This window comes from Alosa sapidissima, chromosome 9 (assembly GCF_018492685.1).
Source record: "Alosa sapidissima isolate fAloSap1 chromosome 9, fAloSap1.pri, whole genome shotgun sequence".
NCBI classification, from domain to species: domain Eukaryota; kingdom Metazoa; phylum Chordata; class Actinopteri; order Clupeiformes; family Clupeidae; genus Alosa; species Alosa sapidissima.
Genome location: NC_055965.1, coordinates 16,172,928 through 16,191,029, shown reverse-complemented (window position 1 = coordinate 16,191,029; position 18,102 = coordinate 16,172,928). Strand labels below are relative to the sequence as shown.

Genomic DNA, 18,102 nt, shown 5'->3' with positions numbered 1-18,102 from the left:
TTGTCAGTTGTAGTGTGTATGTTGATTGCAGTGCAAACCTGTCAGCTAGATATCTGATTGCAAGGCCTATTAGCTCGCTAATTAAATTAAATTAAACTAATTAAAAATGTCCATTATGCCTTTTTAAAAAACAGGCTACTTTAAGGGTTGTGGTGTGTCTCTTACAGATGGTGAGAGATGGTGTTGACATTGAAAAGCTTTTCGACGATGCATACATAGCTTTGCTTTTAGACAGGCTTTGCACTTTTCCTGCCATTTAAGTTAGGGCCCAATATATGTATTGTCTTTGACTTTATTGTATCTGAAAGAAGCTGAAACAGACATAGCCTATCATGGAGTCCTGTTTGTCCTATGGGAATTTATATTCTGATACTGACCAGTGGACAAATCATTATCCCTTGCTTAATGTTTGTGTTTTAATACTTAAAAACACTGACATTTGCTTTGCTTTGTTTAGCCCTCTATGAAAGGATGAAAATCGAAAAGGCGATGCTGACCGTCACAAAAGAGACCTGCATCCGATTTGTGCCTCGCTCAACAGAGGTCGACTACCTCAGCATAGAGAATGGCAGAGGGTGAGTTTCTTCCATTTGTTTGGAACGTTCTAGAACCATAGCGCACAGGAGGATCTTAATCCCTCTCTTTAGTCACTACTTTGTTTCGCTTTGTGAAGAGATTGGGAAACGTTGCCAACCCTGGCATCGAAACAGGCATAGAGTTTTCCTTAACTTTGAAACTTTATAATCACATTGAGTATAAGTATAAGTATATATACTCTTTTGATCCCGTGAGGGAAATTTGGTCTCTGCCAAATCCGTTCCCAATCCGTGAATTAGTGAAACACACTCAGCACACAGTGAACACACAGTGAGGTGAAGCACACACTAATCCCAGCGCAGTGAGCTGCCTGCATCAACAGCGGCGCTCGGGGAGCAGTGAGGGGTTAGGTGCCTTGCTCAAGGGCAATTCAGCCGTGCCTACTGGTCGGGGTTCGAACCGGCAACCCTCCGGTTACAGGTCCGAAGTGCTAACCAGTAGGCCACGGCTGCCCCGTGGCAGGGACTCCTAACGTTACTCCTAATTTGCATAATTATAAATTATAATTAACTAATTATAAACTGTATTGGCAGTCAGGAAACAATGTATTTAGGCCTACTTATGCTGTACATAAATTTACACTTTTCAGACTGTAATTCTTTTTATGTTATGCTACTCCTGTTTACCACAGCCACTTTCGATTTAGAAACTAATGCCATGTCCTGTTGTGACTGATTGGCCCTCCGCCCTGGTGGCTGAGGGAAACGTTTTCTGACAGTGTGTATTGTCAGATGCTAGACTAGTACCTGAGTGAAATGAAAATGAACAAAGATACAGAGATTTGTTTTCCAAGTAATTTTAGTGGAATGTAATTAGGTTATCGTTATTTGATTTATCTTTACTCAATTAAAACAACACAACTACACTGCATTACCTGAAATACACATTTAAATAACATGACTTGTTGATCTTTTCAAAAATGGATTTATAGTGTTTTGGAAAAGAGCTCTTTGTGTCGTTATACTGAAAACGATACCAACTACCAGATTGTTTGGTCTTGATATGAGATTAATAACACTTGGTTAGATTGTATTAGATAAGCAGTTTTTGCTGTGTACCCTATAGTCCTCAATTCTCATCATTTTGTTCAGGTGCTGGTCTTACATCGGGAGAGCAGGAGGCAGGCAGTTGGTGTCCTTGAACAGGGATGAATGCATCTACAATGGCCTCATCCAGCACGAGCTCAACCACGCCACGACCTCGCCTACTCTCTCCATTCAGCACATACATATTGAAATATAAAAAGTTCCTTATTTTTGATAGTTTCATGGTTATTTTTTTAAAAGTAATGATTTTGAACCTTTAAATATTATGTTATATAAGTATATCATTGCATTAGATTACATTAATAGTAATAATAATATTTGAATATCTATAAATTAACTTGAAAACGAGTGGCTGGTACATAAGCCTTAGATGGTACTTTTCCCTCACACTGTCATTAAACTAAAATGTTCCACTTCTATTCATCCCATTTCTATTGATTTGGCAGACCAGGCTTACAACTTTAGAAAACAATATGGTAACACCATGGGCACTCCATATGACTACACATCTGTGATGCACTACACCCGGTAAGGCAACACAACATGAAGCACTGAATTACTCACTTATATCACTCACTCACTCAATCAATCTGTGTATGTCATTACATGAATCAGATGATTATTCTCTCCCCAAATATCTCAATAACTACCACCCATTGGCCTCTGTAGAACTGTTTTCACCACCGAGTATGGAAAGGCAACGCTCACCCCCATCCCTGACCCGGACGTCCCCATTGGCCAGATACAGGGTCTCTCTCCCACTGACATCCTGAGGATCAAAAAGCTGTGATCAAAAAGCTGTATGAATGCTGTGAGTACACACTACACAGTGCACTACTCTTTTCACTAACTGCATTGGGAACGGCCTGTAAGACACCAGAGTACAACATGGTCACCACTCCAGAGTAAATATCAGGAAGTTGAAGGGTTGGATTCCCTAAGAATACATATTATTATTATTATTAACGCATGTGTTTTTCTAAATCTCAGTGAATAAATATCAGTGTATATATACTGGATGAATTGTTTATGAGTTTATGAGTGATTTAAATGATTAGGTATAAATAATACCTGTGAACTTCAGAAAAGGTGAACAGACTTATCATGTTTTGCTTCACTTTATAGGATTGGAGGAAATCTTCTAAACAGGAATGGTGGCTGTTGGCTAAACATAAAATAACATATCTCATCCTGTCTGGAGACAACGGTGTTGCCCCCCTATGAGTGAAAAATGGCCTGAACTCTCCTTTAAGCATCATTATACATTTATTTACACTTTATTAATCAATGTCTTGTTCTTACCAAATGGGTAATTTATTCTTGGTAAATCCACAATAAGCAACTAGCTTGTCTTGATCTAATGATACTAGTATAAATATGAAAATAGAGTTTTTCTCAGGTGCTTTTCTTTTTCTACGTGTTGAAGTTCAGTGGGCAAATGTGTGGCTATGCCTTTTGCTAATATTTTGATTTAATTGCCAGTACAATATAGTACTGAAGCCATGATGTAGCGTTGCCAAGGCAAGACTTATGAAATGCATTTGAGTAAACTGTTAGAAGCCCAGTCACATATGCTACAAAGAATACTACAATGTACTCATTCATTACCTGCTATCTACAATATGCCCACAGAGGATCTCATGACACGTGTAAAGCATGGCCATTCAAACACACAGACACACACTTCATTTCACCCCAACACAATGGGACACAACAATTTTAATCAATTTTGGAGTGACAAAATGGAAATAAATAATATGTAAAAAGAAACAACTTTATTTTTTTTTTAAAAAACAATTAAAATCAAAACAACAATTGATAACCTTGGATGCAGTGATTTGTTAATGTCCCTTTCTTGCCAGAGTTTGTGGTAGAGAAGTGAACGCAGTGATTGGGAGTCTACAGGAACACACTGACTTGGCACCGAACACTAGTCTACAGTAAAAAGTTCATCTGTACAAAATAATTTTTTTCGTCCTAAAAATACACATGGGAGTTTGTTACAGCGCTAAAATTACAAGTAAAAAATGAAATGAAATAAAATAAAAGCGTCTAAAACACACATACGTTTTTGGATGAAACACCATTTTTGGATTGCTGGATTTCTTTTTTAAAAAAAAAAAACATTATTTCCATTTTTCTTACTGAAATAAAAGAAGAGGAAGCAAATAAACAAACAAAAACAAAAAATAACAACGAAGCAAGCACACCTTTTTTTGTGTTGTTTTGTTTTTCCCTAGTGAAAGTTTTGTCACTCAGTCACCACTGTAAGTGAAAGTGCACTAATTTACGTGTGCGAGACAGAGGTCTCAGGTCCGTCTCTGAACGAGACCCAACCGCTCCAGCTGAGAGGCCACGAGTCCTCCAAAGACTCTCTCTCTCTGGCAATCCGCTGCTCCATGTACACAGTGTGATGTTCTGTCCCAGAGTGGAGTCTCTCACACTAGAACCAGGAAATCAGCATCTTCATCATCATCATCATCATCATCATCAGACACCATGATCATGACCATCATCACCACCACCACTGAGGAAACAGGTTTTTATTGTGGGCAGAGTGGGGCCACTGGGGCGGACACGGGTGAACAGCAGCGTCTTTGTTTCTGACCGCAGGACACTAAACACTGAGAGACATGATGTCATCCGTCCGTGAACGACTCTCAGTTGCCCTCTTCAGAACAACACAGCAGTTGTCATGGGATTGGCGGCAAACACAAAAGTGTCTCCACAGACAACCATTATGACACGTCCCATGTTGCCGTGGGACTCCGAAGAGGGATGAGAAAGAGAGTCAAAATAAGTTCTCGGAAGTGTCCAGTCTTGTGTAGCGTCAGTCCGACATTTTTGTGATTCAGGGTAAGGGGGTGTGCATTGGTGGGTGTTTTAAAGTCACTGGGAGGGGTTGAGTGGAGTGAACCGTTCTCATTTACAATTAAAATGTCATACTTACACCCACATACACATATCACCTGTATACACCCTCTTCATGTGGGCAGCCTGGGAGTCCCATTGGCTCCCATGCTCCAGACTCTCCAGACTACAGACTGTGAGCAATTAAATCCATCCATAGACATCACATACATCCCAAACTCTATACCACAGAGTCCCTTTTTTGGGTACAAACATGCAGCTGGTTCTCCTTGTTACTGGAGAAATCTGTGACCCCCCCCCCCCCCCCCCCGACCACCCCACAAAAGACACTCCCTCATAACCTCCACTCGGCGGTCAGACGTCTGGCTGGTGGGCCTGTTGACCCCTCTGTCCAGGTCATGGTCAGACTTCCCTCCTGTCCTCCATCCATCGCCCCAGTAAGATGAAGGAGAGGCCGGTGATGGTCGTGATTAGATCATCCCCCTATCATTACACACACACACACACACACACACACACACACACACACACACACACACACACACACTCTCCTCACTCTCCCCTCCCCATTCAGATGAAGGAGCAGAGGCCAGTCTTAGCCGTGATGAGTCCACGCACGTCCCTCTAATCCTGAATGGCCAACTCTCACACAAACCCCCCTCCCCCACCCCCCTCCCCCACCCCCCGTCCCCGTCTGCTGTCCCTGGTCAGACGAAGGAGGAGAAGCCCGTGACGGGCGTGCGCGTGCCGGTAGCCGCCGGCTGGCCGCCTGGCGTGTACACGCCCCCCGCGCTGTGCTGGGTCACCACCGTCTGGTAGTATCCGTCGCCGCCGCTGCCGCCGTTGCCGCCGACGACCACTCCGCTGCCGTTGCTCCCGCTGCCGCGCCGCTGCTCCTCGTAACCGAACGGCGGCGTCGGCGTGCTGACCACGCCACCGACCAGCGCGGACGAGGCCGCCTTCAGGCCCTTGGGCTGCCGCTTCCACGAGTTGTAGTAGGTCGGGTCGCTCATGTAGTGGTTGACGAAGGAGTGCTTGGGCGCCTCGTCCTCGTAGTCGCTGTCCGTCATCTGTAGTGGACGGACGGACAGGTTAGGGGTGCAGGTGCGAAGAAAAATCAAAGCATGTGTGTGTGTGTGAGTGTGAGATGTTGAGGTAGAAAAAAAAAAATAAAAAAAAAATAAAAAAAATAAAAAAAATAAATATATATATATATATATATATATATATATATATATACACACTGTATAAACAACATTTTTCAAAAAGGCAAGGAAAATGGAAATTACAAAATCATTTGGGATAAAATGCAAGAGTTACAGTATATCAACTACCATTACTACTACTACTATTACTATGAAATGTTACTACTACCATATTTAAAATCATTATTATCCATCCTGCAGTAGGCGTTATCATTATTAGCATAATTGGGCGTGGCTCTAGTAATATAATTGACATACTGTATGTAAGTCACTTTGGATTGAAGCGTCCGCTAAATATATACATTTATTCCACTGCTTGGTTGAATTTCCCATTGTCCTACGTAATTTAGAACGACCATTAACTGTACGTTATTTGCACATACGGTTAATGGTCCTTCTGAAGTAGATCCATTTTTTGGGCTGTATCAAACTTGTATATTAATTCGCCAAACTCGTTGTGAAGTTTAAATGAACCGTCACGTTGTATCCGAGCTGTAAAATGCAGACGCTCAGAACATACCAACATTGTAGCATATTCCGGAGGTGGCTTTTAGCTAGATGGATGACAGCAGGCTAAGTAAAATAGCGATGTTTCAAAGCTGAAGTTCATCAGAATCTTGGGATACGCCCGCTTGACAACGGGAGAGATAGAACTAACGACTGGCCTTTGGCCGTAGCAACCATACATTTAGAACTAGTAACGGCAGTTTGTCCTGCAAGTTGAGAAATTAGTTGATATGTGTCGGAAGAAAGTAGTTCTACAAACAAGACAGTTTTAGCGATACACAACGCAAGTGGTAACATTGGAATAAGCGGGATAATGGATTACGGTGGTCTGTTCACAGAAATTAATGCACTCGCTTCGCGTAGGGGGCCGTTTTACAACCTCGACCGTGCATTCATTTCTGTGAACAGACCACCGTGTCGTGTATTATCCCTTACATATCAAATGATCGTTACCTCTGACCCGGACAGCTCTCCTGCCTTCTCTGTGAGGGTGGTGCTCTCGGTGAGGACGGCTCCGTTGTAGTTGTTACACAGGTCCTCGTCCGAGTAGTGAAGACCCCCAGGGCTGGGCCGGGGAGGGGATCTGCAGGAGGACACGAAGGGGAGGACACTTCAGAGTGCGGACTTCAGAGTGTTGCTCGCAGAGAATGAACTAACAACAAGAGCTCTGTACAGTAGGCATCAAAGGGAGGAGACAGGAGGACTCGAGTGCTGAATTCATTCTCAAGCACAGTGTGCTTGAGAATGAACTAATAACAAGAGCTCTGTACAGTAGGCTTCAAGGGGAGGAGACAAGTGTGTGTAGAGTGTTGACTTGAGTACGGTGTGCAGATGACAATTCATAGGTTTCATCAGGTCCACATGTGTATTAATCAAGCACCATGCAGTCTGCATTCATAATCTAGGCGCTTGATTTTATACACCTGTGGAAAGGGACCTGATGAAACCCATGAATAGTTACTTCTCATTCCTGTCTCCTTCCTTGACTCTTCATGTCTGTTTCTGCTCTTTCTCTTCCTTTTCTCCCTCCCTCCTTCCCTCTTTCCCTCCTTTCCTGCTCGTCCTTCTCCCTCACCTGGTGCCGTTCTTCTTCAGGAAGGAGCTCTTCATGTTCAGGTGTCTGCTGTTTAGCTCCAGCGCCGTGAAGCCTCCGTTGTCGAGGGTAACCGCCTCCTCCACAGACGAGATGTGCTTCCCTGGAAGCAGGACCATCAAGGAGATGGGAGGGGTGTGTGTGTGTGTGTAGGGGAGGTGGGGGGGGTGGGTGGTGAGAAGAGATTGATGGTTAAGTAAAGATACAGACGTACTGGCATAAGCACATTCATGGGCATTGACATGCATAATCAGAGGAAGGAAGCCAACTCGACTAAACACCAGAGGGCATCATTAAAATAGACACTAACACTAACACACGCACACACACGCACACATATATTTACACACACACACACACACACACACACACACACACACACACACACACACACACACAGCAGCTAAGGTGCATAGTGTGCGTGCTCATGCACATGAGAGAACATATGAACATTAGAACATTATCAAAATCCGTCAGAATGTTAGTGGGTCTACACCATAAGTGTCCATACGTGAGTGTGTATGTGTGTGTGTGCGTTTTACCTGTGCCACAGCTGCGGTACTTCCTGTTCTGTCCATGCAGGAGCAGGCCAAACACCACCAGCAGGATCAGAATGAGGCTGCACAGCGCCATGACAACCAGGAACCACCACTCCTCATAGAATGGCCTCTCTGACAGAGCTGAGACATACAGATAAACAAACAAACAGATAAACAAGGTCAGACCATGTCAAAGAGCACACAAATCGACAGTGCTCTTGATGAGAAGCACAGCACAACAACTGTGAATGTAACCTGCAATGTTTACCTTAGTGGTGTAGTGAGGACAATATGGTAGAGCGACTTAAAACAATTTAGATAAAAAGAATTATCAATCAAGATGCATCTGTATTGTAGCCAATGTCCCAGTTAAACAGCCATACACCACACTAGAACCACACAACCTTTGACACAACCTAAAGCACAACCCCTGTGTTTGAAATGTCCTATATGTGTTTACAATTTATCTATTTATAAATAAACTTGACTTGGCCTGACTTGACTTGACTGCTGAGAGAGGCAAGACCGTGAAGAGAAAACAGCCGCACATACATTTGCGGGCCAGTAGGTGGCAGTGCAGACTCATGCAAAAGCGAACCTCCCTCTATTGTCCAATTTTCTCCTCACTTCATATCTGTCTCAAACTTTCTCCCACTCATTTCATCACACAGACCTATTGTCTCTGTAGCTGTTGTTCTCACTCTGCAACTCTCTCTCTGTTTGTTTGTTTGTTTGTTTGTTTCTTTCTTTCACAATTTCTCTCTCTAATCTATCCATTGGTTGTGCTGGCACTCAATATGCTACCTGTTTTCCCTTGCAGCTTCCTGCTATCACTGCCCAAGGACATTGACTCTTTTCCCCCAGCCATCCTGTGTGTGTGTGTGTGTGTGTGTGTGTGTGTGTGTGTGTGTGAGTCATTGAGTTACTAAATCAGAGCTTCTTAATTGATCTCCAGGGCCTCGTGTCCATCAGGTATTTGATATAAATAAACACTTTTGTTTCTAACGAACACTTCAGTGGCTTCAGTGAGAAGGCACTTTAACTCCGTCCAAACTGGGTAATTAAGCGTTTTAATGAACTGGCACTCCAGCCAATACCAGCAGGATACATGGCTACTGGGGACAACGAGAGAGTTTAGGTGTGTGTGTGTGTGTGTGTGTGTGTGTGTTGTGTCGTTTTAAGTCTACATGAGGACTTCATTAAATAAAAGTTTTGAATTCAAGTTGGAAAACTATAAATGCGTGCATCAGATGAGTAGAGTGATCATTCAAACTGGTGATCAGTCTATATTTGTGTGCAGTTACACATTTGTTTGTGAGAGACACAGAGTGTGTAAAAATGTCGGTACATGTGTGTGTGTGTGTGTGTGTGTGTGTGTGTGTGTGTGTGTGTGTGTGTGTGTGTGCGTCGGAGCTTACCGGACATGGCAGCAGAGGCGGGGCTGGGGTCTCCGTAGCCGTAGCGGTTGATGGCGATGACGCGAAACTCGTAGCTGACGCCGGGCCGCAGGCGCTCCAGACTGATGGAGTGAGACGTGCTGCTCGGGGGGAGCTGCTTCACAAACGCATCCCATAATCCCTCATCTGAACAGGGGGAAGGAGAGAGAGAGAGGAAGTTGGTTAATCAGTGAAGCACTTAACAAATGCATGGACACATGTGTGACTCACACAAACATACAAACACAACTCTTTGGGAGAAAGAGTGAGAAGGATAGGGAAACAGAAACGGGGTAGAAGATGTGATAAAGAAACAGAGAGAGAGAGAGAGAGAGAGAGAGAGAGAGAGAGAGAGAGAGAGAGAATGAGAGAGAAAGAGAACAGAGAAAGAGAATGAGAGAAAGAGAAACAGAGAGAGAGAGATAATGAGAGAGAAAGAGAAACAGAAAGAGAGAGAGAGAGAGAATGAGAGAGAGAGAGAGAGAGAGAGAGAGACGAGAGAGAGAAAGAGTGAGCATGAGAAAATGAGGAGAATAAAAAAACAGTAACGAAGCAGTCGGTCACATCACCTGATGGACGAGCCTCGATCACGTAGCCTGTGACCGGTCCCGCCCCCTCATTGCCCTCTGACCAATGGAGTGTCAAGGCTGAGGAGGACTTGGTGATTGATGTCTGTAAGGGCGCTCCAGGAGACCCTGGGGGAGGAGGAGGGGAGGGGTTAATTGCCCATTAGTTCCACACAAAAACACACACACACACTAACACACACACACACACACACACACACATACTCCACTGAGTCCACTGAGGGTGGTATGTTATACGAACTCCTACTCCTCCACCGCCAACAGTGATGAATATTAAATATGTCGTTTTTTTTCCCGCCCTACCGATACCCAACTCCCTGCATGATAATTAGTGGGGCCAGCCAATCAAAATCTGTTAAAGTTTAGCTTGAAGAAGTAAAGTAAGCAGAGCCTGCGAAGAGGGAATATATACGTCTCTCGTTGCCTGTCCGGTCACGCATCGTTTCTGACCTTGTCCATTAGGATTGTGTCTATACAGTCTTTACAGTCCCCAGTGTCTACTTTGTGAACTTGTCCAATAGGATTGTCAGATAGAGTCAACTGGACCACCCACTCAGTCACTGCTCAATCACAAAGGGTCACGTCGTCCAATGGGGTCGTCCAGCGTCACATCGTCCAATGGGATTGTGTATTACAGTCCACTGTGGGTGGGTGGGTGGGTTCAGTCACTGACCAATCACACTGTACAGTATGTACAGTACCTCATCTCTGTCCTAGTGTCTGGTCTATATCACACTGACCTATCACACAGGATTATTAGACCAGCCAATCACATGGTGTCTAAGATCTTCCCTCATCCAATGGGGAGGGTGTCGTGTCTTAACGCACGCGTGTGTGTGTGTGTGTGTGTGATAGGCAGTCTTGCTGTGTGGCGTAGGTGATGCTTTGTGTACCTTTGAATGTCAAAGCTGTATCATCTCTGAGAATATTTAAATCCTTTCTGTAAAGAAAGGATTCAAATAAAGAATTCAATTATGTGTGTACTGTATGTGTGTGTGCGCGTGTGTGCACTGTATGTGTGTTATGTTTCGTACCGTCCACTGGTCCGGCGGTGACGTTGGCCTCCAGCTCGGGGCCGTAGCTGACGGTGCGGGCCTGGATGCGGAAGGTGTAGGTGACGCCGTGGCTCAGGTCACGCACCTTCAGCCAGCGCTGCCAGTTCCCCCGCACCTCCACCGTCACCACCTTACTCACACCTGCCAATCAGGAGAGAGAGAGAGAGAGAGAGAGAGAGAGAGAGAGAGGTCAGTGGTCCAATGGAAAAAGGGGGAAAGGTGAGGATGGCTGTCAGTCAAAAACAGACAGAAATATATATAGATAGATCAACAGACAGACAGACAGATGGACAGACATAACAGATGAACAGAGGTAGACAAAGAGACAGGCAGAAGATAGTCAGACAGACAGACAGACTGACACAACATCTTATTTTGAAGGTTCTTCAGTTCACGGTTATATCCATGGCACTTCAAGACAAGACGCTTGACTGGCTATCATTTAACTCAAGCCTGCCAATCAGGAGAGTGTACAGAGGTCAATAAGGATGGCAATACAAACGAGATTGGTTGTTTTAGATGTCAATCACAGGTCTATCGCAAATAAGGCCGATGTCAGTGCTGTCAGCTTCACACTGAAGCCTGTCCATCAGAACAAATATCAGCTGTTGCACTGAGAGCTAAAGGACTTCAGAAATCAGGCAACACTTTTACATATATGACTGCTAAAACAACACATTTTAATATTCCCTTTGTAATTTTCACTTTCAAGTTTAAAAAGAAATAATTTTCATAATTATTCTTTTATTACGTTGTTGTTTTCTAGTATCACTCTGTTTGTTATCATCTCAAACACAGGTGTAGTATTAGTAGTGTTTTCCATCTTGTGGTGTCCTGGGAAAAGAACAGATCACTGAAGAGAAAAACACACTTTGATGTTTTTTTATAAAAATGTTGGCATAGAAGTCTTTACAAAAAAAAAAAAAAACTCTGCAAAAGTTTCAGTACAATCTTTTATGGGTGGATAATTTTCTTTTTAGTTACTAACTCATTTATTATCTTGGCTCTATTTCTATCATTTTCCATCAACTGTGCATCTTGCATTGCATTAGTCATGGCTAATGATGGACTGCCGTGCCTCTGCATCATACAGTATAATTGTTATCGGTCATTAATGCATTATAGTATCATTACTATTAGTTGTTCGTGCATTATAATATCATTGTTATTGGTCGTTCATGCATTATAATATCTTGTTATTGGTCGTTCATGCATTATAATATCTTGTTATCGGTCGTTGATGCATTATAATAGGCTACTGGTAGGTATTTCCTTTAGTTATTCCTAATGGACACTGAGGCAGACTTGAAGAGACTTGGAAACAATGAGGGTTCAGTCTCCAAGTGTGAAATCAAGGACACTGTAAGGTTATGTTCAGAATAGGCATATTTTTCACAGCTGCCGGCTTCCATTTTACATTATAATCCTATGGAGTAGATCATGTTTTGAAAAAAAGTCCCTGGCTTCTTTTAAAATGCGATCGCGGACATCTTTTTCTGCAGCTCAGATCTGTTTTTAAAGTTGAGAACATGTTCAACTTCTAGTGGAAAAATGCACTACATCACAGTGTTCTTTGACAGCTGACAAATCACAAGCGGATAACCAAAAAGGACGCTTCCAGCTGGTTTTTGGAAGCTAAGTTTGAATGTACCGTGAGGAAACAAAGTGAGTTCAGTTTGTAAATGTCAACTGCAAAACATTTGATATGTGCAGTTTTGTTTGCGTGTTTGTTTCCGTTTGTGTTTGTTTCCTGACTGATAGACTGATGTCCTAGTTAGCTGACTGATTTCTAGACCACATAGGTAGCATAATATTATAATTATTAATATTATTATATTATTAAAGTTATTTCATTTATTCATTGTATGCCATTATTTACTAGTTGTAAAAACTTGATTGAAAATATAAGACAGAGGTGGCAAGAGTACAAACCTTTGAGAGTACAATATCATCTGTCTACTATTTCTCTCTCACTCACTCTCATCTCTCTCGCTCTCTCTCTCGCTTTAACATTCTCACTCTCTCTCTCTCTAAGTCTTACATTGCCTTAGCATTGCCTTGAATATGTCCTCTTCCTCCATCTCTCTCTCCATATCCCTCTCTCCCTATCTCTCACTCCATCTCCCTGTCTCTCTCACACTCTCTCTCTCTTTCTCTCCTCTCAATCTCTCATCTCATCCCTCTCTTTCTCTCCTCTCAATCTCTCATCTCATCCCTCTCTTTCTCTCCTCTCAATCTCTCATCTCATACCTCTCTTTCTCTCATCTCATCCCTCTCTTTCTCTCCTCTCAATCTCTCATCTCATCCCTCTCTTTCTCTCATCTCATCCCTCTCTTTCTCTCCTCTCAATCGCTCATCTCATCCCTCTCTGTCACTCTGCTGGCTTTCCAAAGTACTTTTCTATCTCCAGTGAACTCATTTATTTATGAGTTTATGATTTTATACATGGTTTATAATTTTATAAACATTCTATCCACCAGTTTAATGAAGTGCCTGTGGTAAAATAGTCAGAAGTGTTCTGTAAACATGGTCAGTAGTGTTTTTGTTTGCATGGTCAGTTGTGTTTTGTAAACATGGTCAGTAGTGTTTTTGTTTGCATGGTCGGTAGTGTTTTTGTTTGCATGGTCAGTAGTGTTTTGTTTGCATGGTCGGTAGTGTTTTGTTTCCATGGTCAGTAGTGTTTTTGTTTGCATGGTCGGTAGTGTTTTGTTGCCATGGTCAGTAGTGTTTTTGATTGCATGGTCAGTAGTGTTTTTGTTTGCATGGTCGGTAGTGTTTTGTTTCCATGGTCGGTAGTGTTTTTGTTTGCATGGTTGGTAGTGTTTTGTTTGCATGGTCAGTAGTGTTTTTGTTCGCATGGTCAGTAGTGTTTTTGTTTTCAGTAGTGTTTTTGATTGCATGGTCGGTAGTGTTTTGTTTCCATGGTCAGTAGTGTTTTTGTTTGCATGGTCAGTTGTGTTTTGTAAACATGGTCGGTAGTGATTTATTTCCATGGTCAGTAGTGTTTTTGTTTGCATGGTCCGTAGTGTTTTTGTTTGCATGGTCAGTAGTGTTTTTGTTTTCAGTAGTGTTTTGTAAACATGTCTACTATCCATCTCTCTCTGCCTCTGACCTTGGACAGGTGCGGTGGGCTGGTAGACGACGCGGTATCCCTCCACCACTCCGTTGGGCTGTGCCGGTGCGCCCCAGGACACGTTGAGCGCGCTGCCCGTCACCTCGGAGAAGGCCAGGAAACTCGGAACGCCGGGAGCTGAGGGAGAGAAAGAAAAGAGGGATGTGAGAGGATGGAGAGAATAAGAGAAGAGAAGAGATAGATAGATAGATAGATAGATAGCTAGACAGCTAGAGCAGAAGAAGAAAGAGAAGAAATGTCAGAGAAAAAAGAAGGAAAAAGAAAAAGAAGAGAGGAGAGAAGAGAAGCCAAAAGAGGAGAGGAGTGGAGGACCAACAAGAAAGAAAACTAAAGTGAAAAAAAAAAAGAGTTAAACTTTGAGACAAGTTGACAGTGAGCAGAACCAGTCTGAATGTGGAAATGAAAGTCAAAATGTAGTCCAATTTGAAGGGCTCTACTGTGGGCCATGAAACCCATCGGAGTAAGGTTCATCACTTTTACTGTTCGGTAGCTCACTCAAGCCTTTTCCTCAGACTCACCGCTGAGAACTCAGACACGCTCCCAAATACATGTCATTTGACGGGCGGTGGACAGAGGCTGCAATGATTGGAGCCCAGCGAGGGAAAGGAATGGGACAGATGAAATGACCGAAACAGAGTGATTTAAAAAAAAAAAAAAATCTTGAAAAGCAGGGTTATGGAGAGGGAGACAGAGAGAGAGAGAGAGAGAGAGAGAGAGAGAGAGAGAGAGACCGAGATTAAGAGTGAGCAAAAGAGAACACACAAGAGAAAAATAGATAGAGATAGACAGGAAAATAGATAGATAGGCAGGCAGAGAGATAGATAGATAGATAGATAGATAGGTAGATAGATAGAGATAGATAGATAGATAGATAGATAGATAGATAGATAGGTAGATAGATAGGCAGGCAGATAGATAGATAGATAGATAGATAGATAGATAGATAGACAAGACAGATAGATGAGAATGAATATATAGATAGGTAGATGGATGGGAAGATAGAGGTACAGTATGCCCAGTAAAATGTATACCTATATATATATATATTTATAATGTACATGTGCATGTATATCTGACTCATCATGACCAGTGCACCACACTCACCTGCCTGTAGGGTGCGCCCTTTCCGGGGCACACTCATGGGGCCGTCCCCAGCCGCGTTGAAGGCCGACAGCTTCACCTGGTAGGAGGTGTAGGCCGTGAGGTTCTTCAGACGCACGGACGTGTCCGGAACAAACAGCACCTTCACCTTCTCCGTCTCGTTCTGCTTGTCCTTCTCCCAGTAGTGGATCTGAGGGAGGGAGGACATGGGTGAATATCATGCACACACGCACACACACACGCACAGACTCTCTCTCACACACACAGGCACACCCAAAGGAAAAATGTCTTGTCACAAGAATATATCAGCTCTTATTGACATCTCACCTGTGTATTTTATGATCTTAAGTTGAACTGAAGTTTGATCTTAAGTTCAACTGAGTATTCTTGAGATCTGAAGTTGAGTTCAAATGGGATGGGCTGACACGAGAGGAGGGCTGCTGCTGCTGCTGCTGTGGAAAACTCTTCCTCTTGTCTCAGGCTCAAGCCCAAGTTCAACTTAGGATCTCAAAATACTTTTCTGGTCAATCTATTGGTATCTCACTTTATTTCTCCTAAGGGTTCTTGAGAAGAAATAGCTGAGATTTAATTTCTAGTGTTGCTTTTCTATGGGCATACACACACACACACACACACACACACACACACACGTATGGATAAAAACAACGGAATGGACCAAATGACTGAATGAATCAATGACGAATGATTACCCCTACACCCACCTCCAACACACACACACACACACACACACACACACACACACACACACACACAACTTTCAATCATCTCCCTGCATACTCTTAAATCCACAGTTGGCTGGCCACCATAATCTCAGCCAACGCAAATTTAAGAAGAGTAGAAAAGTAATGAAAGACTATATTAAAGTTAAAAAAGGGGGGAGAGAGAAAGGGGAGAGAGAAAGAGAGAGAGAAAGAGGGAGAGAAGGGGGAGAGAGAGAGAGAGAGAGAGAGAGAGAGAGAGAGAGAGAGAGAGAGAGAGAGAGAGAGAGAGAGAGAGAGAACATTGCAGTGAAGGTTATCTGTCACTCTGCATGCCTATTGATTTCCAGAAGGGAAAGAATGAAGGGAATAAAGAGAGAGAGGAATGTAATTTCCTCAGGAAGGAAGAGCAGGCTCCGAGTGTGCCATCTTCACCGCATACTGATTAGACAGAGGGGCCATAACAAAAGCAGGGGCGCGGAGAGGAGGCCTGCTCACACACACACACACACACACACACACACACACACACACACACACACACCACACACACACACACACATACACACACACACACACACACACACACTTATACACACATACACACACACACACACACACACACACATACATACCTATCACAACAAAACCAAAAATCACCTGCTCTCTCTCACGCTTTCTAAGGCAGACACACTGCATATATAGAGAGAGATATATTAGTGTATACTGTAGGTGTGTTGACTGCGTGCACTGAATCACATTGTACTTTTGTACGTGTGCGAGAAAAGCATTACTACTTTCTTGCTTAGTGTGTGGGATGTGTACAGATGTGTGCGAATGTGTGTGTGTGTGTGTGTGTGTGTGTGTGTGTGTGTGTGTGTGTGTGTGAAGAAAATAAATCCCATTGCTGGGGCATGGAAGAGTGTGTACTGCATGGACATCTGTGAAACAAATGTTAGTACAAGACAAGACTGATGGAGAGAGAGAGAGAGAGAGAGAGAGAGAGAGAGAGAGAGAGAGAGAGAGAGAGAGAGAGAGAGAGAGAGAGAGAGAGAGAGAGAGAGAGAGAGAGAGAGAGAGAGAGGTGGTGGGGGGGTAAAAGAGAGTGGAAACACAGAGAGTGTGTGAGAGGACAGAAAGTAAAAGCTGTCTGAGTGTGTGTGTGTGGTGTGTGTGTGTGTTTTCACCTTGTAGCCCTGGATGTTGCCGTTCTGGGTCTCGATGGGCGGCGGTTCCCACAGGACGTCCAGCTGGGAGGAGGAGACGGAGTTCACCTGGATATTCTGGGGAGGCACGGACGGAGCTGCAGAACACACACACACACACACACACACACACACACACACACACACAGTCTCAGATAAACGCCCAGACTTAAAAAAATATATTGTTACAATTATCAGCAGAAAATATACAAAAAACATAGAAAGGGCAATAAACTGAGGAGAGGGCAAAACAAGAGAGAGAGAGAGTGAGAGAGAGAGAGAGAGAGAGAGAGAGAGAGAGAGAGAGAGAGAGAGAGAGTGAAAGAGATAGAGAATGAGAGAGAGAAAGAGATAGAGAATGAGAGAGAGAAAGAGAGAGAGATAGAGGGAGATAGAGGGAGATAAAGAGAGAAAGAGAAAGAATGAGAGAGCAAAAGAGAGCGATATAGAGAGAATGAGAGAGAGAAAGATAGAGAGAAAGAGAGAGAGCATTGAGGGGGAACATTTGTCCTCTAATAGGACATGAACTCTAGCTTGGTTGTTTTAATTGAATTAGCCAAAGTGGAGCGGTCACTTTTTATAATGCTGCGCGTATCAGACATGTCACAAATGCACACACACACACGCGCACACACACACACACACACACACACACACACGCGCACACACACACACACACACACAGAAAGTGGAAACCCAATTCAACCAAATACAGTGGATTTTAAAGGGCTGACATTGTGGTAAGCCTTGCAGCGTTATTTAATATGACCAGAGCACTTTGTTTGAGGCCTCTGATTGGTTTCTATGGCAGACTCTCTGTGCTCATACAGAGATATGACTGTGATTAGATCAGTGAGGGTTACAGGGAGTGAAAAATGGGACAGCGAGCTAAGCTCTCTGTGAACTACACAAAGACCCCAGACACACACACACACACAGGCAAACACACACTAACACACAGACACACACACACACAGGCAAACACACACACACACACACACACACACT

General features: G+C 43.4%; 2 protein-coding genes across 2 annotated transcripts in view; one reads left to right on the top strand and one right to left on the bottom strand.

The window, feature by feature from the left end:
• Window positions 1-464: 464 nt before the first annotated feature.
• On the top strand, window positions 465-3,440 carry LOC121717980 (high choriolytic enzyme 1-like). Its single transcript, XM_042102705.1, has 5 exons — window positions 465-575; window positions 1,689-1,836; window positions 2,014-2,171; window positions 2,313-2,454; window positions 2,769-3,440. Exons 1-4 carry the CDS (start codon window positions 472-474, stop codon window positions 2,431-2,433), a joined length of 531 nt encoding a protein of 176 aa, XP_041958639.1. The 5' UTR covers window positions 465-471; the 3' UTR covers window positions 2,434-2,454; window positions 2,769-3,440.
• A 1,774-nt stretch (window positions 3,441-5,214) lies between these two features.
• Window positions 5,215-18,102, bottom strand: part of LOC121717979 (protein sidekick-1-like) — a 19,997-nt gene continuing 7,109 nt past the window's right edge. Inside the window, exons 2-11 of the mRNA XM_042102704.1 lie at window positions 17,077-17,221; window positions 15,174-15,360; window positions 14,049-14,186; window positions 10,916-11,077; window positions 9,864-9,989; window positions 9,277-9,441; window positions 7,862-7,999; window positions 7,302-7,422; window positions 6,680-6,809; window positions 5,215-5,584 (exon numbers count right to left, since the gene is read on the bottom strand). Of these exons, the coding sequence (XP_041958638.1) occupies window positions 5,222-5,584; window positions 6,680-6,809; window positions 7,302-7,422; window positions 7,862-7,999; window positions 9,277-9,441; window positions 9,864-9,989; window positions 10,916-11,077; window positions 14,049-14,186; window positions 15,174-15,360; window positions 17,077-17,221 (1,675 nt within the window). The 3' untranslated portion in view covers window positions 5,215-5,221. The remainder of the gene's footprint in view (window positions 5,585-6,679; window positions 6,810-7,301; window positions 7,423-7,861; window positions 8,000-9,276; window positions 9,442-9,863; window positions 9,990-10,915; window positions 11,078-14,048; window positions 14,187-15,173; window positions 15,361-17,076; window positions 17,222-18,102) is intronic.

Bases quoted from the DNA above. Each gene is read 5' to 3' on its own strand.
- LOC121717980 (XM_042102705.1), top strand. From the start codon at position 472: ATGAAAATCGAAAAGGCGATGCTGACCGTCACAAAAGAGACCTGCATC. The intron at 576-1,688 runs GTGAGTTTCTTC...CATTTTGTTCAG, and splicing joins AGCATAGAGAATGGCAGAGG to GTGCTGGTCTTACATCGGGA. The intron at 2,172-2,312 runs GTAAGGCAACAC...TGGCCTCTGTAG, and splicing joins TCTGTGATGCACTACACCCG to AACTGTTTTCACCACCGAGT.